This window comes from Lagenorhynchus albirostris, chromosome 9, assembly GCF_949774975.1.
Source record: "Lagenorhynchus albirostris chromosome 9, mLagAlb1.1, whole genome shotgun sequence".
Classification (NCBI taxonomy): domain Eukaryota; kingdom Metazoa; phylum Chordata; class Mammalia; order Artiodactyla; family Delphinidae; genus Lagenorhynchus; species Lagenorhynchus albirostris.
The window spans coordinates 98,683,211-98,706,751 of record NC_083103.1 but is presented as its reverse complement, the minus strand read 5'-3'; the positions used below and the strand labels follow the sequence as shown (position 1 = coordinate 98,706,751).

Sequence of the window (23,541 nt, the reverse complement as noted above, 5' to 3'; positions counted from 1 at the left end):
GCGAGAACCACAGTCTCCTCTGCTCCCTTCTTCCTTGTTTCACTTCCCTGCAGGCAAGAAGACAGGCCCTTCTCCTTCCTACAGATTTGCTGCTAATCAATTTGGGGAAATGAACAGGGAATAAGAGAGGTAGTTTATATGCTTCTGTTGGTCACGACTCTTGGTCTTTAGTGCTTAACACCCTTCTAAAGTGACAAAGTGAGTTCTCTGCCAGCGAGAGGGCTTCACGCAAGCCCTGGCACTGGGGGCTGTTCGGTCTTAGAGGCTGTGTGATTCTGTTCCATTGTGAATGGCTTGAAAGAGGTCATTTTTGACACTGAGCTTCTTTATCACTGTGTAAGGAGATAAAGGAGGATCAGAGCTAAAGCACACCTTGAATGCCAGACACATACCTAGAATCAGGTGAGGTTTCATCATATCAATTTATCGGTCATCAATACTGTAGATTTAATAGTCATATACTAAGAGAGACGTCCCTGGAGGTCCAGCGGTTAAGACTCCGAGCTTCCACTGCAGGGGGGCGCAGGTTCGATCCCTGGTTGGGGAGCTAAGATCCCACATGCCATGTGGTGCAGCCAAAAAGTTACAAAAAAGAAAAAGAAAAACTCAGGTACTAAGAGATGAATAGGAAGGAGAGAAGGTGAACTTGGGATGTAAAGTTGCTGACACCATACCGTTCCTGGAAAAAGATGACAGTTAAAGAAAGCAAAAGTGGAACTGAATTCCTGTTGGCCAAAGGAATATTGGATGGATGAAGGGACAGGATCCAAATGTGGTAACTTGGAGTTCTGCTTTGGATAGAAAGTGCTGCTTGATATTTTGAAGCCCTATGATACGAAACTACAGAGAAAATAAAAGGGTAGGGGACTAAGAGGTATAAACCATCATGTATAAAATAAACTACAAGGACATACTGTACAACGTGGGGAATATAGCCAATATTTTATAATAACTATAAATGAAGTATAACATTTAAAAATTGTGAATCACTATATTGAACACTTGTAACTTATATAGAATATTATATCAATTATAACTCAATTTAAAAAAAAGAAAGAAACTACAGAGAATGAAAGAGAGAAGTTGGCGGGGGTGGCAAGGTAGGAGAATGTGTGTCCATAAAGGAAGCAGGGACTGCCTGTAAGAGCCCACTTGTTCCCAGAGGCAATGCTGCACTTACTCAGAGTTCTGTGAGGGCAGCCTGACCTTAAGAAGATTCTCAGGAGTGAACCGGTATCTGGAGCCTGTTCTGGGAGGAGGCCAACCCTGCCTTCCCTTTTAAGTTCCGTTCTTTTGGAGGCCTTTGCTAGTAGAGGAGAGAAAGGTCAAAAGACAAAGCTGTTGTTGACCTGAGTTATTTCATTGTTCCTAAAAATCCAGTAAGGTAGGAAAGGTGGGCATTAGTTGGACTGTAATTTGGGGGGTTAAGGAAGATACGATGAATTCAGTTAATATGGAGGAGCCAGTGTGAGACCCGGGACTTCCATTACTTCTGGTCCAGGATTCTTCCAACACTTTGACTCGCCCCTTGCCCACAGAAACATCCAATAACTATTAGTTGTAGTATTTGCTTCCTGCACGTTGCCATCCAGTTTCTGCGTGATTCATCAGAGGTTTTCCTCTTCCAGTTTCCTACTATGTTGGAACCTTGGGGACTCACACTGAGATCAAGAGAGTGGCAGAGGAAAAGGTCACTTTGCCCTGTCACCATCAACTGGGGCTCCCAGAAAAAGACACCCTGGATATCGAATGGCTGCTCACCGATCATGAAGGGAACCAAAAAGTGGTGAGTGTGCGCCGGCTAGAGCCCCGCCTCCTCTCCCCCATCCTCCCTGGCCTTTCTCCTTGTGTCAGAAAGGGCTAGAACTTTTCTAGCTAGAAAAAGGCTAGAGTCTTCCAGATGCAAAACTATAAACAAGAAAGGGTACTGGGTTGTGAGGATAAGAGATTCTATGTTTCCTGGGCAAGCAAGAACTACGAGAAAGCCATCTATCATTTGCCGAAGGAGGGAATCTGCCCTAGTAGGGTCTTTCCTATGAAGGGGGCTAGGATGAAGTAGCTTGATTGCCTGGTTGATGGGCCAGAGCCACACCTGCACTGGGAATCTTGCTCCTCTTTCTCCTCTAAAACCGTCCCCACCTGCCGATGCCTAAGCTTTGCGCACTCATGCCTTCTGAACTCTAAGATTGTGTAATATGATAAACAATATAGGATACAGAGGAACAAGTACAGGACATAAATGGAAATGTTTAACACATGTATAACTGGTTAGCAAAAGAACTGATACTGGTTCTAGAGTTGGAAAACAAAGGAGCTGGCCCTGGGTCTGCAGTGCTCAGGTTCTGTAGGACCACCAGGGTGGTCCATTGGTTTCTACAAACTTCTGGTGGTGTGAACAGAACTTGTCACTCTCTGCTCCTGGTGACCCCCTGGTCTGGTCTTCATTAGAGAATGAGAAGTAGGTACCCTGTTGTTACCATCCTTTCTGCCTTGGCTGCCCTCAGCCACTGTACCTTGCCTCAACCTAGGTTTTCTAGCATAACTATTCTTACTCCCTTTACCCATTGACTTATTTTTAAAAATCTTTTTGTTGAAAGTCTTGTGATTTTAAAAAAACAAACAGGCGAACAAAAAACTATAATCTAGGAAGCTGACTTTAGACTTTGCTTCGTTTTCAGAACTTTACTTCTTTCCCTACAAAAAGTGCAAAGTTGTCCTTTCCTCTCCTCTGTCTATACTACTAATTTCATAAGGTGGTTTATGCAGGGAGAAGCAAAGGTTTTCGCTGAAAAGAAAATCCAGGATCACGGTTGGAGTTTAACTTGCTTACAGAGCTGCCTACATCACCTTGTTATTTTGCTACTGCTTGTCATTTTGTTCTCACAGTACATCATCCCAAGACTCACTCTGTTCTCTCGAGAGCAAGGTCACCTTAACCTGTGCATGTTTATTCCAACAATTTCATAATCAACCCTAGACATGATACTCTCAGTTCTGAAGGAAGTAAATAAGAGGCCATGTTCCTCTAATAAAAATCCAAGAATGACACCACTCATCTAACTTTCACCCAAGGGGTTTCATTTAAACTAAAGAAAAAAAGAGTTGCTTGGTTATGTAGCCAAGTGAACATAAGCGTTGATTAAGGAAGGCCACTGACACGGCTTCTGTTATCACTCTGATAAGCAGGCACAGTTCCCTACTTATCTTCAGTGAACGCTCTGAAGTAAGGATTGCCATTTATTCAGTCATTCACATGGCATGAATTTATTTTGCACTTACTGTGTGCTACGGTAGGCACTGGGGTACAATAGTGAAGAAGATAGCAGCATCCCTGCCTTCTTGGAGCTTAAAGCGAAATGTCATTCAATAATTTAAAAAAAAATTTTTTTATTTTATTTTTTTATACAGCAGGTTCTTATTAGTTATCTATTTTATACATATTAGTGCATATATGTCAATCCCAATCTCCCCCAAGAAATTTTTTTTAAAGACCGAGCAATAAATATTAGCTACATGCCAGGCACAGATCTGTTTAGCACATACTATCTCACTTAACTTAATCCTCATAACCAGGATTATTGGTGCCATTTCACAAATAAGGAGCTAAGGCATGTGCATATACACATACAAAGTGAGAAAATTTCTTAAAGTCACCATTTTTGAAATTGGGCACGCTGACATCGGTGGTACCTGGGCTATTAACCACTAGCTATGTCACCTTCATAAATAATTTGAAATTAGAAAATGTGCTGCTATATAGGAAATAAGGAGAATATGGGGAGAAAATTATTCCAGACAGAATTAATTATGCAGAGACTCTGTTGCTGGAAAAAGCTGAGCACTATTGGAAGTTCTGAAATATCAAAAATCAGTTTAGTTAAATATAAATATTGGATTCCCACTAAACACACATACCCTCTCTCATAAAGGAGCTACTTCAAGAGATACATATCATGATAGAGATAAGCAGAGTGTTCTAGAGGAAAACAAAGGAGGAGCCGCTGGCTGAGAGCCTTTGAAGGAGGGGAGAGGTCAAGGTGTGCTTCTCAAGGAGTGCAAGTGTGAGCCTGTGGGGTTGCAGGACCAGAAACTGAAAGGTCTTGTCTCTCATACCAGGGAGCTGAGAATTTTCCCTACAAGGTCATGGCGTTCTTGAAGGCTTTTAAGAGTGAAAAGGGCATCTTTGCATTTTAGAGTATGCATTCTGGCTCTGTGAGGCTGATCTAAGCGGGACTCCAGTAGAAACAAGGTCAGTTGAACAGTTTCCAGCTATACGATAAGGGCTTAAACTACAGTCATGGGGAGTTGGGATACCAAGCAGTGGGTGCCGTTGCCAGAGCTGGTTAATTGCCAGGGGGTTGGGAGTGAGAGTAAGGGGGACCAAGGAAGAAAATAAAATACAGGAAGGGTTGCAACAGACGCAGTGCTTCTTTTTCTTTTTCTTTTTCTTTTTCTTTTTCTTTTTTTTTTGACTGTGCTGCACGGCTTGCAGGATCTTAGTTCCCCAACCAGGGATTGAACCGGTGCCCCCTGCAGTGGAAGTTCAGAGACCTAACCACTGGACCACCAGGGAATTCCCGGATGTGAGGCTAACCAATGACCTATATCCCAAGCTTAGCTTTGCCTTTCAATCTGAGCAGAAACACTTTCATCCCTCTTGTCTAGGATGCTCAGATATGCAGGGAACATTTAGGAATATTTGAATTTCAACCTAGAGAGCATGGCCACTAGAAACCTGGAGCTTTCCTCCTGGTTCTAGGATGGAAACACGGTAGAATTTCCAAAGTAAGAGTGCTCACCTCCCCCAAGGTCAGTCAGGAACTCACAACATTTCCCCTCTATTTTTCAGTTGGAGAAATCAGGACAGAAGTGTTCCAATTCCCATGCCAACCCTCTTGGCCACTCTTTCACCCTTTCCCCTTTCTCTTTGGCTTTAAGCAAGAAAAATCCTGATCTAAAACATAGAGAGAGGGGTCTACGTCCATCTTCAAGGCAGTTTCACAACTGCTACATAGGGCCTGGCACAGCAGAGCAACTGCCAGAAAGTTGCGCTGTTCCACTGGAGTCCTAACAAATTGTCCTGCCTTCTTTCCCTAAAAATGCATCCGGAGCAGGTCCACCAGGAATGTCATAAGACAAACAGCCCTACAGCAGCTGCGATTCATATATTTAATTTGTTTGTTTGCAGAAGGATTAAATTTATTCACTGTTCCCCCATCACACCCCTATTGATCCATGGCTTAGTCTCAGCACTACATCCCCTAGAATTAAAAAACAAAATAAAACAGAGAGGCACACAAGCATCTGAGATTCAGTGTGTGTCTGAACAAAAAAAAAAGAGTCAAATTGCAAGGCTGTAACTGAGCCCCAACCCATGTCAAAAGTGTTGTGAAATTCTCATATTAAATAAGGGTTATTTAATTATATTAAGATTTTTTTTTTATAAATTTATTTATTTTTGGCTGCGTTGGGTCTTCCTTGCTGCACGTGGGCTTTCTCTGGCTGCAGCGAGTGGGCGCTACGCTTCGTTGCGGTGCGTGGGCTTCTCATTGCTGTGGCTTCTCTTATTGCAGAGCACGGGCTCTAGGCACGCGGGCTTCCGTAGTTGTGGCACACGGGCTTGGCACACGGGCTTACTAGTTGTGACTCGCGGGCTCTAGAACACAGGCTCAGTAGTTGTGGCTCATGGGTTTAGTTGCTCTGTGGCATGTGGGATCTTCCCGGACCAGGCAGGCATTGGCAGGCAGATTCTTAACCACTGAGCCACCGGGGATGTCCCTATTAATATTATTTTCGGGGAATTCCCTGGCTGTCCAGTGGTTAGGACTCCGCGCTTTCACTGCTGAGGAAATGGTTCGATCCCTGATCTGGGAACTAAGCTCCTGCAAGCTGGGTGGCGTGGCCAAAAAAAAAAATTACTTTGAAGTTGCATAATCTCTGCTTCCCAAAGATGTTAAATACTTACCTGTAGTTATCTCTTTTTTCTTCATTTAATATTAGGACAGGATTTGGGGGAAAGGGAGGGAAAAGCAATATACCGGGAAAGCCTGTATACAAGAAGGTGACCCTCAGCTTGATCCTGAGACCTGTGTAGGTGTTGTTTAGGTAAAAATAAAAGGAGAGGCATTTCAGAAGGAGAAGACTGTATGCTTCAAGACAAAGACACAACAGAGGACGTTGTTCAGAATCCAGGGACTCAAGTTTGGGGACTAGGCTATTCAGAGATATGAGGGCAGGGGTCAAAGCTGAGGTGTGGTCCAGGCTGCACTGGCCTTAGGGGCCACATTCACAGGGTCAAACCGTAGACCACAGCATGCGCAGGTGATGGGAAACAATGGAGGCTTTTAGCCAGGAGAGCTTCACTATAGAAATGAATGGAATGAATGGGCTGAACAGTTTGGAAACCTTAGGGGCTTCCTTGAACCCAGAATCTGCCTAATAAAAGTGATCATGAACGCTTACTATCTCATCCCACCAAAGTCCTATGAAGTGGCTTGTCCCTGTGTGACAGTTGAGGACCTTAAGGTTTAGAGAAGTTCATTAGTTGAGCCCAGGCACACAGCTGTAGGTGGAGGAACTCTCATTTGAATAGAGGACTACCGACTTCCCAGCCAGTAGCGTTTCTCAAAATTAGGACTCAGTAGTGGATCCTAAGCAACAAGACATTTTGTTTTAACACAGACTAGAAAGTATCAGGGCATATGGCACGTACACTGTTTCACGAAACTTATGTTTCAGTTATATGTGTGTACGCTCTGTGTGTGCTGGGTCAGGAAGAAAAATGTATTTCTTAGTGTGCGCCTGTTCAAAACGTTACAAAGCTCCTATGGTAGTGAACTTCTGACAGTCCAAAGCAGTCAGATTCAACTCTGGACCACACCTCCTAAGGCTCTCCGAAGTCAAAAGTACCTTTTGAGACAAATGTATCTCCTGATATTAGTCCAGATACTAAAATGAACAAGGAAGAAATTCCCTAGACCACAAAGGGTCACCAACCTCCCACAGCCCACAAAACCCAAAAGTCCCTAAAAATCACCCAGCTCCGTACTGATTTCTAGGTTTAGAGTCTCTTTGTTCTTCTTAGGAAGCACATAGGTGATGTGCACCTACATAAATGTACACAAATATGAAAAAGTCAAAAAGAGAGAAAATAACATCGCGTGCCTAGTAAGTGTTCCACGCTTACTTGTTCTATCTCCAAACATCAGCCCCCCCTACTCCCTCTTAGAGAGGAGGTGAGCGCTAAAGCTTCCACTTTTTTCCTGTTGCTAATGTGTTTCATCCTCTCCCCATTGTCCCACCGGTTTGGCATTTCTATGGCAGCTCCTCTACCCTGTAAGAAACCTATTCTTCCCATGGAGCGCAACAGGAGGTGGGGCAAGAAAACCCTGCAAACATTTAAAACGAACAAGTACGATATCGGGAGGATGTGGTCCTAGCTCCTCCTGGTCTGGGTCTAAGGCACAGGGCTTTAAGTTGAACACCAGGAACCCTAAGGAATTATCTGCAAAATAAGATGTCGTGTACATTTTTCTGGGTCAGAGTTCATAGGTTTTATCTGATTGGGAGAAAAACAAAAAGTAGTGAGGTGGGATGAAGAAATTATTCAGAAATGTTGCTGGCCACCTCCTGGCACATGAGGCTGGTTGCCTTTTAAGGGATAAGAATAGGATAGAAACCTCTCCCGGGTCCTAAGAACTCCTCCCTGGGATGCCCAGCCTCAGTGGGAAATGCAGTTATTAATTAGCAACTACAGGAGGGCCCAAAAGAACTACCCCATTCTAGCAGGATTCAACCGCAGGGCCCCAGTTTCGGGTTAAAGATATATGTACCCACCCCATGGAAGGCACTCTACAGATATTTATTAAACAAAAGAAAGGCCTTAAATCTAAGCAGTGTACTGGAGAGCCTACTTCCTTAATCTCCTTCATCTTGTCTTAAACTTTTCACTGTATGATGCTGCCTTTTTTTTTTTCTTGAATGCAAGGAGTTAATATTTGTTAAGTGTTTAGAACAGTGCCCAGCACAAAATAAATACCACATACGTGTTTGTTAAATAAAAACAAAAAACCCTGAGTGGGTGTATTGTATTGTGTTGGTGGATTTTCATGTCTACATCTAATTCACATGCTTGATCCCAGAGCCAAGCACTGTGAGGGCAGAGGAGTTGCTAAATGGTTATTGAGGGAAGGAATTGTGCCCATTCTCAAACGTCGTCTCTTAAAACTTTTTTTTTTTTTTTTGTCCACGCCACATGGCTTGCGGGATCTCAATTCCCCGACTAGGGATTGAACCTGGGCCATGGCAGTGAAAGCCCAGAATCCTAACCACTCGGCCACCAGGGAACTCCCATCTTAAATTTAATTCTTCCTATAAGCCTGTGAAGTCGGTAGGGTAAGGATTGTTACAGTAGTTTTCTTTTAATATGTGAGGAACATGAGACCTTACTTCATCTCCAGAAAACTTGGACTCTAAACCTTGCGGACTTGCAAACATGAAGGACTTGCCCGATAGATTTCAGGGCTCGGATCTGAACCCAAGATTCCTAGAGTTAAAGCCCTCTGCCCCTCCCCATGCATTTCCTGTACTTTCTGGAATGTTCCTCAGCTTGAAGACGGTGTTCAGGAGGCACCTCCCTAGAGGGTAAGTTGTGCAGGTGGCAGTTTTCAGGCTGGAGTAGGGAGAGAGCCTCTACTGGTATGACAATGAGGAGAATTAGCTCTCCAGTTGGCTGTTTCCCCGCCCCCATGCCTCCAAGGCCTCCTCCTGGTCTGTGGTCTCACTGAGACTTCACCAGTGACTCAGAGAGCCTCTAGGAAGAGAGGGTGGGAGGAAGACAAGCTGTCATCCAGAGGTGAGGCGGGACTTGTATATTAAGCAATCCAAGATGACAGTCATTCGTTTTACTCTGAGGTTGTTGGTATTTTACTGGAGTTCTCGTTCTTGTGTTTCCATATCCACTATATGAATAGCCTCATTCTCCCTTCGTGTTCCTGGTCTCTTATTCATGCTTTCAGCGATCCTACCCAGTCTCCTGGCTTTAAACACCAACCACATGCTTGTCATTCCTAAATGCCTATTTCCGGTCCAGGCCTCACCCCGGCACAGAAGACTCACAAGTATGCAGCTGCTTACTCCACACCTCCTTTGGGCGTCCAGCAGGTACCTCAAATGGAGTTAAGTCCAAAACTAAACTCCTGACCCCTCCCCACTCCTCATGCTCTGACCCCAAACCTGCTCTGTGCAGTCTTCCCTCTCTTGGTCGAGGGCAGTTCTCTCCCTGCATGGACTCATGCCAAAAACCTGGGAGTAGTCCTGGACTCCTCTTTCTCTTGTCGATGAAAAATTAATCAGTCAATCTAAGAAAGAATTGGAAAATTTTATTTGAGCCCAGTTTGAGGATTGTAACCCAGGAAGAGCATCTCAGAAAGCTCTGAGAACTGTTCTGCCCCTTAGAAGTCAAGACACATTTTATAATGTTTTTTATGTATTTATTTATTTTATTTTTATTTATTTTTTGTCTGCGTTGGGTCTTCGTTGCTGCACACGGGCTTCCTCTAGTTGCGGCGAGCGGAGGCTACTCTTCCTTGTGGTGCACGGGCTTCTCATTGCGCTGGCTTCTCTTGTTGCGGAGCACGGCCTCTAGACACGCGGGCTTCAGTAGTTGTGGCACACGGGCTCAGTAGTTGTGGCTCGCGGGCTCTAGAGCACAGGCTCAGTAGTTGTGGCGCACGGGCTTAGTTGCTCCGCAGCATGTGGGATCCTCCCGGACCAGGGCTCGAACCCGCGTCCCCTGCATTGGCAGGCGGATTCTTAACCACTATGCCACCAGGGAAGCCCTGTATACGTTTTTTGAGCCAGAGGGCTGTACATTAAATGACATATGATCGACAGGTTACATAATTCAGATTTAAGCACCATCGTGGTGGGTCATGTGACCCTTTATAAGATCAAGAAGGAACATTATCTCTAAGGAGCGGTCTTGCTGAGGCTAGGAGAATTGCTTTTTACAGCTGAGCAGGCATTCCTGCTGATGGGGGGTGTGGTCAATGCAAAATGCAGACACACGATGCGGAGCGGGGTGGGGGGTGGGGGCAAAGGGCAAAGAAGAATCTTTATGTTTAAATCGTTCTTGTCTTGCCATAAATACGAATTTTAGTTCACACTCTCATGCCACAAACATTTCAATAAGTTGCTCAGTCAGTCTATTGGGAAATCTAGTAGGTTCTATCTCAAAGTCCATTCAGAATCTGATGACTTATCACTTCCATTGCTTCCCTTCCAGGCAGCATATCTCTTGCCTGGATCTTCACTACAATAGCCTCCTGACTGGTTTTCCTGTATCCACCCTTGGCCTCCTACAGCCTATTCTCAAAACATTAATCGGTCTTGATACTCCTCTGCTCAGAGCCCTCTAGTGGCCCCCCATTTCCCTCAGAGTAAAAGCCATCTTTACAGTGGCCCATGAGGCCCTACATGATGAGGCCCCAGTGCCTGACTCCATCTACTGTCCTCCAGCTACCTGGCCTCCCTGCTGTTCCTCAAACATGCCAGGCGCCCTCCCACCTGAGGGCCTTTGCACTGGCTCTTTCCTCTGCCTAGGCCTCTCTGCCCCGAGATAACTCCAGGGCTAAGTCTGTGTCTCCTTCAACTGTGTGCTCTAATTTCACCTTCCAGTGAGGTCTACCTTGATGACCTTATTTAAATTGCAGTCTGTCTTCCTGGCCCACAGCCCCCCTCCCCCACTCTGTATTTTCATAGTATTTCACGCTGTCGCGTCTCCCATGTAATGTTCTTCTATGTCTGTTTTCCATTACTAGAATATATGCTTCTCAAGGGCTGGAGTCTTACATGTTGAGTTCCCTGATATTTCCCCAGTGCCGAAAAAGGGGCTGGCACAGTGGAGGCTCAAAATGTGTTGAATGAATGACTGTCATCTTGGATCTCTTCAGCTTAAGATTCAAGTCCAGCCTTTGGTCACATGTCCAGCCTTACCTATGGATGACTCTCCCTCCTACCCTCTCTTCGCTCTCCTAAATATTCTCTAACTGGCCATGCTTGCCAATTCGTTTTATTTTTTTTGGCCGTGCCACGTGGCACGTGGGATCTTAGTTCCCTGTCCAGGGATCAAACCCGTGCCCCCTGCAGTGAAGCACAGAGTCCTAACCACTGGACCACGTGGTTAGGGGACTCCCCCAATTTGCTTTAAGATGTCTTTGAAGAGTTCAACTTAGTCTTAGGGAGCAGCCTGATGGTGCTGTCCTAGCGAAGCTGCCCCAATTCCCCCTCCACCCTCATCCCAGTAAGAAGGAGACACCCCCATAGTGCTGTTCCCAGTAACCTTTCAGGTTCTCTAATGTAAAGATTCATCGAGTTGAACCTGGAGACCACACCCTAAGGGAGGCAGCTGTAGGGGAGCGGGAACACACAGGAAACAGCCTTCAAGGGATCTAATTCCCCTTATTGTCATATCAAAGTGGCTTTCTCCATACCCGGGCCTGAAGACTTGGCCCTTCCCTGCAATACACCATAGGGAGGTGCCGCCTGAACATCAGCTTTATGCTTAGAGTCCAAGTTTTCTGGAGATGAATTAGGGTCTAATTTTCCTCACGTATTAACTTCTGCAGAAATGGAAGTTAACTTGGGGAATGCTGATGGTGATGCCAAGCTTCCTATCCATAGGATGGAAATGGTTCCTGTTCATAGAGATGCAAATGAATTTTTGTCCAAAGGAGAATATAAACTCTTTAGTCCAATTCTCCTGTGAACCTGTTGTAACAGCTTTCTGGTTCCATCATTAATTAACGAGTTAAGTAAAATCTTTGATACGTGTTTATTTTCTACGTATATGAGAGTCGCGATTTCACCTTTTTTTAAAAAAAAGTTGTTCTTTAAAACTGTAAGGGAGGAAAAAAATATATTTTTTCCTCTACCCTCCTAGGTGTTCAGGCTGGGGCACTGTGAGTTAGTTTGACAAAAGACAGGTTAATAAGAAAAAAAGCAAACATTTTATTAACCCATGCATTGTGTAAGTAACACCTGGGAGTACCCAGCAATGAGTAACTCAAAGAGGTGGTTAGAGTATACCTAATTTAGTGTGGGAAGGGAGGGGTGGAAAGGGCACCTATGGTAAAGCAAATGACCTTTTGGAAAGATAAATGGGCCCTTAGAAGGATAGATGGGAGATGTGGTAGTTTGTGACAATGTCTGGGTGTGATGCCCACCTCCGATCTCCCAGAAGGGAAGGTTAGAGTTGCCCTGGGAAAGGGGATTTATGGACACAAATTCTTTGGCGAGGCTCTGCTTTTGGGCAGAGAAGGGATTTCAGGAGCTCAAGTGACTTCCGCTGAAACTTATCCTTATGCATATGCAAAGTGGCATGTTTGGGGGTGGCATGTCCTGGTCCCTGACAACACTTATAAAATTCATTTCCCTGTATTGTTATCATCTCTAGAACAGTGCCAAGTGTAGAGTATGTTTTCAATTAGTGTTTATTAAATAAACGATTGCCGGGTTGCAAAATTGCCTAGCCAAAGACAGTCGATGGCAACAGACATACATAAAATCACAGTGGCCTGAAGGATCTCCCAGACAATGCCCAGAATTATAGAAAGAGGATCCAGCAACCTGTTTGCCCAATGTCTTGTCTTTCACACTTTCTCCTCACATAAAAATGCTGCCAAGGGGGCTTCCCTGGTGGCGCAGTGGTTGAGAGTCCTCCTGCCGATGCAGGGGACGCGGGTTCGTGCCCCGGTCCGGAGGATCCCACGTGCCGCGGAGCGGCTGGGCCCCTGAGCCATGGCCGCTGGGCCTGCGCATCCGGAGCCTGTGCTCCGCAACGGGAGAGGCCACAACAGTGAGAGGCCCGCGTACCGCAAAAAAAAAAAAAAAAATGGTGCCAAGACATGCTATGGATGACAGTATTCTTAGTCTGAGTGTCCTATCAGGGAAGGTTTCATAAGGAATTAACATTGATTTGGGGTTTAAAAGAATGAATAGGGATTCTTTATGTGGAGAGATGGAGAAAGGGGAGTTCCTAAGTGGAAAAATGCAGTGGGCAAAGGCATGTGAGCATAAAGAAAGCGCACCTCACGTGAAAGCAAGGGAAATGTACCGTGACTACACTCAAGAATGTGAGGGGGACTAAATAGGAAACGAGGTTGGGAAGGTAATGCAGAGATCATTTTGATGGCCCTGGTCTGAATCTGGTCATCATTCAGAGGTGGCACGGAGCCATGAAAGGCTTTTGATCTGGGAAAGAGCTAGCATGAGTTTTACATTAATATTAACTTGGCATTAACTTACATTATTATGTAAGGTAGGCGGGAGAAGACAGACATCTATAGGGGCCAGGTAGCTGGAAATATAAAACTGGAGCTCAAAAATATGTTGGCGATAGTGACAAAGATGTCAGAATTATCACAACTGTGGTGTTGGTTGAAGTGAGGGGACAAAATTGAATACTGAAAACGTTTTAAGTGTATTATCGATTACAGTGTTTACCTTAATTTTCTTACTTGCTGCTCCCCCATTTTTTTCCCCCACAAAACTGTGAGGCCCCAGGGTAGGAACTGTGTCTTATTCCTGCTTGTTTTCCAGTGCCCAGCAAAGCACCTGGCAGATGTGTTCAATAAACATTTGCTGAAGAAAAAGAACATGCAGAAAAAGGAGAAAGCGCTTTTTTTCAGAGAGGTGGTAAGGGCAAAATGGATGATACTGAAAAGTTTTGATACAATGGTGGGAGCATTTATGGCCATTTTATTGGATGGCTTCGTATCTTTTCAGGAAAGCATTTCCTGTGCTGCAGAGCATCACGTGATTGACAGTAGGGTTAAGGGCTTAAAGTAGAGTGAAACAATTTGGAACAGCTGCAGCCAGAAATGTGCTTGGGGGATTCCCATATGCTTGCGGCCTTTTTTTAGTGCTGTTCTGTGTATCTGGCAGGCCCCCTCCAGCAAGCTTCTCCCTGCCTCTCTAATCTCTTATTTAGTCTACTCATCTTTCAAAGCCTAACTCAAATGCCACCAACTCTTCTGGGACATTGTCTCTTGATACTCTTTTAAGTTAGTCATTCCTTTTTCTATGTTTACATTTCTCTCCTTGTTAATCCTGCTAGATTATAAATTACTTGATGATAAGAAGGGGGTTTTACTTCATCTGTATAGCCTCCTCCTGACCTGATGGGGAGCAGTCATTCCATAAATGTTTGCTGATGTTTAAATCAAGTAATTTTAGGAATATGATTGCTAAGTGGCGGGGAGGACAGAACTGAAGTTATATGGCTTGAGGTCTTGGTAGACAAGATCAGCATGGTTTTCGTGATTACCAGGAGGTGATGGACTAAGAGAACCAGGAAAAGGTTCAAGAACTAGAGGTGGTGTTGCAGGCAGATGAAAATCCAGTAAAAATCATGATTGTTTTTTCCTGTTGGGGAAATCTGAAGTTTGGTCTCCCTACCAGGGAAAACAAAGACATGAAGCTCATGTGTATTTTATGGAAGGAAAGGACACGATGTTTTCCCACCTAACTTACTACTTCACAGCGAAGCCAGACCAAGAAGGAAAGCCAACGATGAATCCCTCAGTATCAAACCTAGATTTTAACCATAAACTTCTACTCCTTAACTTCAGCTGGGCTCGAAACTTTTGTAAAAACAAAACACATTTTTTCATTTCACATTTTCTCCTTCATTTCCAAACTTTCTGGAACAGCAGTTTCTGAGCAGCGAAATGAGTGCAGGTGGGACAAGGAGAGGTAACTGTGGTAAGCAAAACAATGAACTGGATGGCTTTAGACTGCCCTGTTCAAATCCTGGTTCTGCTATGTGCCTGTGAAATGGGGATAGATAATGCCTACTTGGAGAAACTGTGAGAAATAAACTAGATGTAAAAGCACTTAACACAAGGAGTGTATGTACTTTGACCAGATCATGTGCAAGTGGTAGGAAATGCAAAAGTGAGGAAGGTATGCAGGGGAAAGGTAAGTCTTCTCCCCTCCTTAGCCTCCATTCTCTCAATTCCCCTCAGAGTCAACTCTGGGGGCCGTTCTGTGCATTTACTTCTTTCCTGGACTCAGCTGTGAGAACTTGAGTCTGTAACTCAAATTTAAAATTCCTTATAACACAGGGAACTATACTCTATTTTGTAATAACCTATAAGGGAAGAGAATCTGAAAAAGATTTTATATATATATGTATATATATGTATGTATATATGTGTATGTATGTATGTATATTCATATATGTATGTGTGTGTGCATGTATGTATATATCTATGTGTGTATGTATGTATATGTGTGTGTGCATATATGTGTATGTGCATGTATGTATGTATTCTGTGTATATGTGTGTATATGTATATATGCGTATATGTATGTGTGTGTATGTATGTGTGTATATGTGTGTATGTGTATATATATACACACATATATATGTATATATGTGTATATATATACACATACATATATATATACACACATATATATATCACTGAATTGCTGTGCTGTGCACCTGAAACTAACATGATATTCTAAATCAACTATACTTCAATAAAAAAATACACATATAAAAAATTTTTAAATAAAATTCCTTACCTGTAAAATAGAAAAGTTCTGAGCATTTAATGCAACAATTACTACTTTATAGTTAAAATGCTACACAAATATGAGGTGTTCGTATTCTTAGAAAAAGGAAGGCCTAGACAAACATAGTGTATTTAGGTTTGTTTAGAACAGATCTCTTGGACTCTTAGAATCACCCCCAGGCTTGACTGCTTTGTTCCATTTCCTTTCCTTTCCTCGTCTTTTTTTTTTTTTTGGCTGCACCACGTGGCTGCATGCAGGATCTTAGTTCCCCAATGAACCCGCGCCCCCTGCAGTGGAAGCACAGAGCCCCAACCACTGGACCACCAGGAATTCCCATCCTTTCTTCACCTTGACCTCAGCTAGAGGGCAAGGCTGAGAGCCACACAACTTGAGTCTGCCTCCGTCTGTCCCACAGGTGATCACTTACTCCAGTCGTCATGTTTACAATAACTTGACTGAGGAACAGAAGGGCCGAGTGGCCTTTGCTTCCAATTTCCTGGCAGGAGATGCTTCCCTGCAGATTGAGCCTCTGAAGCCCAGCGATGAGGGCCGGTACACCTGCAAGGTGAAGAATTCAGGGCGCTACGTGTGGAGCCACGTCATCTTAAAAGTCTTAGGTAAGACAGAGTGCCCTCGTAAATGCCTACATCTTATTAATAAGGTCTTGGTGACGGATAGGCAAATGTGTCACACGGGTACAAAACTTCTTGTTCAATCCTTCGTATTATACAGACGTCACCTAGTCCAGTTCCCTGGGAAGAAGTGTGTATGTTTTGTATTTTAGTCGTAATGAAAGAAGAAAAAATAATCACAGTTTTCCACGGTAGCCCATTACAAAATTTAAATATCCTCTAATGTTTAAGTAGTATCCTCATACTTCACAAATCTCTCAGATCTGCTTCAGGTCCATTTCTCTGTTTTGTGATAGCAAGAACTACTAAGTTCTTAATTGCTTACAAGTTAATGAACTTCTGTCCGTTTCAGTATTAGTAAAATCACACTCAACTTTCCTAAAATTTCCAATTATAAAAGTTTCTCTTCTTTGCGAAGTGATGAGAGAGTTTCTGAGGCAGCCTCTAAAAGTTACAACAGCACCACTGGAAACAGCTGGAGTTGGGTGTATATGTGTGCAGGGGATGGAAGCGGGTATATTTTGGAGAGTGGTGTAAAGCATGGCGAGGTAACAAAGTACTATCGAATCCACACTCAAAAGTTGACCATATGGGTGGAAAAACAAGTCAACAGGATGTAGTTCTTCCACTGAATCGGGTGTTTGGGGATCTTTTTTTTTTTTTTTTGCCAGTGAGACCATCAAAACCCAAGTGTGAACTGGAAGGAGAGCTGACAGAAGGAAGTGACCTGACTTTACAGTGTGAGTCATCCTCTGGCACAAAGCCCATTGTGTATTACTGGCAGCGCATCCGGGAAAAGGAGGGAGAGGATGAACGTTTGCCTCCCAAATCTAGGATTGGTAAGTCATCTTTCTACCGGTCTATTGAGATAGCAGGACAGTACTCTCTCCATGAATTCTAAATCTGGTTTTGTCAGCAACTCACAAGGTGACTTTGAACACACTGCTGGACCTCTTTGAACTTCCATTTTTCATCCCTAAACGGGGACAGAAAAATCTGTCTTTTCTTTCCTCAAATGGCAAAAATAAAAGTGGTAAGGAGATTAGAAATAAATGTACTCTATAAATTCATTATATCTAATTATTGTGTTTAGTATCCCTTAAATGTTCAGAATCTTTTGTAACTTTTGAGGATGTACTGCAGTTTAAAGGAATGTTCATCTTTCTTCCCACATTCCAAAAAGGGATCGATTCTCTCACCTCATCCTTACCAAACCGTATTATATTGATAGAATCTTAGGTCAGTGACACAATAAACGATAAATATAGACCTTGTCACTAGGGATTACAGTGATCTTTCTGCTTGTGTAGACTACAACCACCCTGGACGCGTCCTGCTGCAGAATCTCACCATGTCCTCCTCTGGGCTCTACCAGTGCACAGCGGGCAATGAGGCCGGGAAGGAGAGCTGTGTGGTGCGAGTGACTGTTCAGTGTAAGTACGCAAAGGGTTGGTTTGGTTTTGTCTCTGCAGTGGTTCAGCGTAAAATGTTTTTAATCACAAGTAAGAGTAAGGTCAACATCTTTGTCTACAGAAGAACATGGCTATCACTGAAATAAATTCAGTAGTTACCAAGGACTGTTCAACAGTTGTAGCTAACTCTGTATTTATAGTATGTGTGAATTTTCCAGCCCCCTAAAGAAATTTACTATATCCAGGAGGGGACCAAAACCAAATGGAGGTTTCCTTTATAGATATACCCTTACAAAGGGTAACTTCTACTCTGTTTTCAGAGCTTCTCTTGTGTCTGCTGTTTCTCAAAAATAATCAGCTAAAAATAATCCTAATGTCAACGAGGCATATTTTGGGGTGTCGTATTCTGCTCCCCTTCAATATCAAGAGGGACAGTCATACACCAAGAAAGGGTATATGGGGGAACTCAGGAAGATAGATACAAAGATCTGGAAATACTCATCTTGTCCAGAGCTTATGTTTTTTAAGTCTATGTGTTGCTTAGCTTATGTTTGGTTTTACTTTTGCTTTTGTTTCTGAGAAAACAGATGTACAAAGCATCGGCATGATTGCAGGAGCGGTGACAGGTATGGTGGCTGGAGCCCTGCTGATTTTCCTCCTCGTGTGGCTGCTAATCCGACGGAAAGACAAAGAGAGATACGAGGAGGAAGAGAGACCGAATGAAATCCGGTAAACCTCCCGCAAAATCCCCTTCCTCACCTAGGCTGCCTTTCTACCGCCAGCTCCCCAGCTCCCTAGTGACAACAAAAATGTCCCATTTCCTCTTAACCTTAAATCTGTTAAAAGGATTATTCTGGTGGGTAAGGAGCTCCAGCCTAGGGGCAGGAGGACTGGTTTACCTTGACTTTCTTGTGAAACTATCCGCAACAGGGACTTAATAGCTAAACTCTGCGTTCCTTCTCATTGCCTTCCACTTGTAAAGGCCATGCAATAGAGAATGGGCCTAGCCTACGGGCCATGAAAGGGCTTCTGCAAACTCCCAGTCAAGGGGACTGCTGTCTAGACATCCAGTAGGGAGTGCCCATTCCCCCAGAGTAACAGGGTGGACCTCCCGGCCAAGGGGCCGCACACCCGCCCAAGCCCGCCGGAAGGGCTCCGGACGCAGGGGGAGTCCCTGTTTCCCTACGTGGTAGCTCGAGGTTTCCGCCTTGAGGAGCTGATCGGGCAACCTCAGACAGCAGCAGCGCAACGGAAGCTCTCACAGTCCTGTGGCCCTAAAATCTATCTTTGCTCTTTTTCCTCTTCAGAGAAGATGCCGAAGCCCCGAAAGCCCGCCTTGTGAAACCCAGCTCCTCCTCCTCGGGCTCTCGGAGCTCACGCTCGGGCTCCTCCTCCACGCGCTCCACGGCTAACAGCGGCTCCCGCAGCCAGCGGACACCGTCCTCGGAAGCGGCGCCCCGGCCAGGGCTGGCTACCCACACCTACGGTCCCGTGGGGCCAGAGGCAAGAGGGTCTGAACCAAAGAAAGTCCACCACGCTACCCTGACCAAAGCAGAGAGCACTCCTGGCACGATCCCCAACCAGAGCAGAGCCTTCCAAACTGTCTGAGTTCGAGCGGACTTGACTCCCATCCTTTCCCAGGAGTCAGGACTCTTCTCATCATTGACGCCCAGTCACCAGCCACACAACCGCCTCGGACCAAACGAGAGGTCATTTAAGTAGCAGTGACCATTGCATGGGAGAGATTCAAATGAACACTTTCCTCATATGACAGCAAACAAGGAAAAGGATGTAAGCTGATGGTCTCCAAAAAGGCATCTCACTGTGCCTTTAGACCAGAGCGGGGGCCAAATCTGTGCATTTGGGGACCAGGACCTGTGGTGAGAAAGGCTGGGGAGAGGGGAAGTGAACACACTTAGAATTCCTCACTTGGGCTGTTTTGTGTCAACACTTTGACTCACCACTGTTAAGAAATGAGGTGGTGTTCATAAATTTTCTATGCATTTCTGCAAACCTACTGGATTGCTATGATTATTCAGAGTCAAGCAGAACCCACAGCCTTATATCACACTTATATGCACCATGAAAAACTCCAAAAAAGGAAACAAGTCTCTTCCATCCTGACCTGACTTTATTTACCAGAAAGTTTGGATATTAATTTCAAGAGGAGTTGAGAAATAGTGGGAGATGGAGAATGACTGAGATTTTCCCACTCTGTTCACTACTAATCTTCCTACTTATATTGAACTAAAAAAAAAGGGAGTCCAAAATGTGTAACAAGGGACTGTGAAAAGCTTTCCATCTTGATGTTCAGAGGGCCACTGACAAATATCAGAAATATAATGCTGGAATAATTGTGGATTTTCCCTCAAATTGGATGTCTCTAAGGACTTCCCTGCTGGATATCTCTGGAGCAAGAAAACAATCATTAGGTGTCGTTTAACAATCTCCTTAGAAAGAAGTCTTCTAGAGAAAGAGATCTTTTCAGAATGCTGGAATATCATCCAACCACAGTCTCTTCTTTCAGTGAACATATGAAATCAGGATTTCAAGACTGACTAGACTAAAAAGGGAGATTAGATCAGCTTTCTCTTAATATGTCAAGGAGTGTCATCAGAAGTTCAGCATTGCACCAAACTTGGAGCTTCCTCCATTGCTTTCATTTTCGGAGAAAGATGTGAACCTGGGACTTTTGTTGATTCTAGGCCTTAAATTATCAAAAAGTTCAGGGACTGACTGCCTTTCCTGATGGCACTGCATGGACACCACACCATTCCCTCCTGAGAGGTGGAGACAGAGAGAAATTCAGTATTTTCCCAGTTTAGCCTCTCAGGAAGCCTAGCTCTGGGCTGGAAGGATAGGATATCAACATTTAGGGAAGAGATGGTGAGGATAACTAGTGGGTGGCAGGAGGGATCTAGGTTAGTGCCTGTTAAATACTGTTGGCATCTTGGAAAGAATTAGCAGAAATGATTTACCAGGATAGCTCTCAGAAGAGCTGACACATGGGAGAAGACAGGTGTCTGAGAAATAAAAAGAAGGCAGCCTCCAATACAACTTGCCTTTTTAATAGTTTTCATGACTCTGCTAGTCAAATTCATCCTATGGCAAGAATGCTAAACCTGAAATAGCCCTTCAAAGACTCTGAAGCAAGTGTCAACAGATCACCAGTGGTGGAGCAAAATATTTTTTTATTATTAAAAGGACATGGAATTCCCTGGCAGGCCAGTGGTTAGGACGCTGAGCTTTCACTGCCAAGGGTGAGGGTTCAAGCCCTGGTCAGGGAACTAAGGCCCTGCAAAAGTAAAAATAAACAAATAAATAGATAAATAAAAATAAAATAAAGTCTTAAAAAAAAAAGGCAGCAGGCTATAGGAAAGAAAAAGTAGTGCTGAATGTGGTGATAAAAGCCCTGTTCCTAAAATGGGAATCAGGCGCTTAAAGTGAAAAAGTTGATCTGGGATTTTGTCCTGTTTCTGATTTTCATTTTTACATCTAATTCTCACATAGTACAAATGCATTTCCTTCCAAAATCCTTTAAGAAATAGGGTTTTATCCTTGAGTGAAAGTTTCATCTTGAGTTTTGTCTTCCTCTAAAAAAAATTGGGGGTAATTCCCTGTTAGTCCAGTGGTTAGGACATCATGCTTTCACTGCTGAGGGCATGGGTTCAGTCTCTGATCAAGAAACTAAGATCCCGCAAGCCACGCGGCGTGGCCCCCGGCCCCCCACCCCCCCCCAAAAAAAGTTGGTACATAAGAGACATTGAGGAAGTAATGTAAAAAATGCCTGCCATTAGTTTAAGAGGGCTAGCACATTTGGAATGCTTCTTATACTAACACTGCCTCATTGTAAGACAAACTCCTTACTCCACTTCCTTATTTTTCTGGTAGTGTGGTGTCCAGGCAACATAACACATCCACTCTGTAATTCTGAGAATTCTCATTCCTAGAGTACTTAAGCCAAATGAGTATGCTGTGGCGGCTGCAGCTCTACCATCGCTAGAAATCTGCTCTTATCATTATTTATTACCTTTGAGCCTAAGGTTTCCTGTCTATGCCTCTGCAAGCAGGAATCAGTCCCCTTTGCGTGAAAAGGTTTTGATTATTTAAACAGGTTAGTTATTAGAAGACTAAAATACCAGTTGAATATCCATATTATTTTGGAAGTCCATTCATACTGGATATCTACAAAAAATGTCACAAAACAAATTATTACCTGAAATCTGAGAAGGTCCAAGAATTGAAGATTCTGAGAGATAAGGTGCTGAAGTCTTAGTGATAGTGTGCTTCTCTTTCAGTCAGGCTTTTGGGTTCAGATATGACAGGCTCTGGGTTTAAGATAAAGTTTGAGCCACTACTGGTTTCAAACCATATTCCATTAACCTTGCAAGTCAAACAAATTTGATTCTTTAATATGAAACAAAAAAGGATAAAATAGATGGTGGAAGAAAAAGTGTAGGAAGAGATACAGATGGAATGATGCGGATGTTTAGAAAATAACCATTTCAATAAAATGCACACACTAAACTTAGAACTGTAAAAGAATGAAGTGATGCCTTTGTTGTTACCCTGTATAAGAACAATTTCAAAACTGCCGTTGCGAAAAAGACATATATAATTCTGCTTCATTTCTCGTGTTAAGCTGTTTATATTTCAATTTTAACTTCTAAGTTGCCTTGTAAATGGGACTGTGTTTGATCACAAAAACCAAGTATTTATTACAGGTGCATCTGTGTCGGCAAAAATAAATAAGTAAAGGTGATACTGTAGGAGAGGCTGAAGCTCATATAACCTGCATTGGAAATTTATTTATTAGCTTGCAGCCAACTGAAGAACAGAAGAACTCAGACTGAATATGATCTATTATTTATTGATTCCAGTCACAAATATACCAAGCACTTTTTTCTCACAAGGCGAGATACTAAGTAGTCCTGGGCAAACCAAGTGACGACAAAGTTCATGACAGTTTCCGACCTTAAGGACTTTATCAAAATAACAAATATTTACTAAGCCAGTATTTTATATCAAGGTGAAGTGCCAGTAAAAAAGTACACACTAAGGGGTTCAAAGAAATCTGAAAAGTAAACACTATGAGATTTAAATAAATCTGAAAAAAATTTCACAGAATTAAATGAGGTAATAATATGCAAAGCACTTAGAACAGTGCTTGGCCTGTGACAAGCACTCAAAAACTTAATCATGACCCTCTTCCCTAGTCAGAAACTCTAGGCCTCAGACTGGAGCCCCAGGCACCCAAACTTTAACTTTAGATCCTGAGTGGGTTTGAAACCCTGTGCATTTAAAGAGGTGGAGACAGGACATTTATCATTATCTGAACTTTATACGTAACACATAAACTCTCATTCTAGTCGATAAGAAAATAGTTCAAATCCTAGAACACGTTTTGAAAATGACCAGAAGGGAAGGTTATCTGTTCAGCTTTCTGTAATCACTGCTACTAGGTGGGATACCCCAAACCCGTGGATTTAGGCACCCGTTCTATTTTCCACCGGTTCAAATCTTGTAGGTAGTTCAGAGGTTAGTTTAAAAAGCTGCAAAATGTAGGGTGTGGTTCAGAGATTGTACTCGATAAATTGGGTGGGGAGAGAAGTCTGCAGATGCTAAAGAAAACTGCAAGAAGTATACATCTTTCTCGGCAGTTCGAGTTACACGTGTTTTCAGGAAGGAAATTACTAATAAAAAAAGACCAAAGATTCTGGAATCAAGAGCTAGGTTCTACTGTAGCTCAGCCAGATGTTTAACTTCCCACAAATAACATCTCTGAACCTCATTTCTCTCCTAACACAGGAATGAATGATCTCTCTCTCAGAGAATCGTTTTGATGATTAAATGAAATAACAAATGAAAGCACTTTGTACCCTGTGAAAGCATCATATAAAACGAACTCCTTGGGA

The 23,541-nt window shown here is 43.4% G+C and overlaps 1 protein-coding gene across 1 annotated transcript in view; it reads left to right on the top strand.

The window, feature by feature from the left end:
• The window catches only part of CLMP (CXADR like membrane protein), a 90,706-nt gene extending 68,313 nt beyond the window's left edge, over window positions 1-22,393 (top strand). Inside the window, exons 2-7 of the mRNA XM_060160637.1 lie at window positions 1,629-1,786; window positions 15,998-16,199; window positions 16,886-17,053; window positions 17,525-17,647; window positions 18,214-18,355; window positions 18,934-22,393. Of these exons, the coding sequence (XP_060016620.1) occupies window positions 1,629-1,786; window positions 15,998-16,199; window positions 16,886-17,053; window positions 17,525-17,647; window positions 18,214-18,355; window positions 18,934-19,234 (1,094 nt within the window). The 3' untranslated portion in view covers window positions 19,235-22,393. The remainder of the gene's footprint in view (window positions 1-1,628; window positions 1,787-15,997; window positions 16,200-16,885; window positions 17,054-17,524; window positions 17,648-18,213; window positions 18,356-18,933) is intronic.
• The last annotated feature ends 1,148 nt before the right edge of the window (window positions 22,394-23,541 follow it).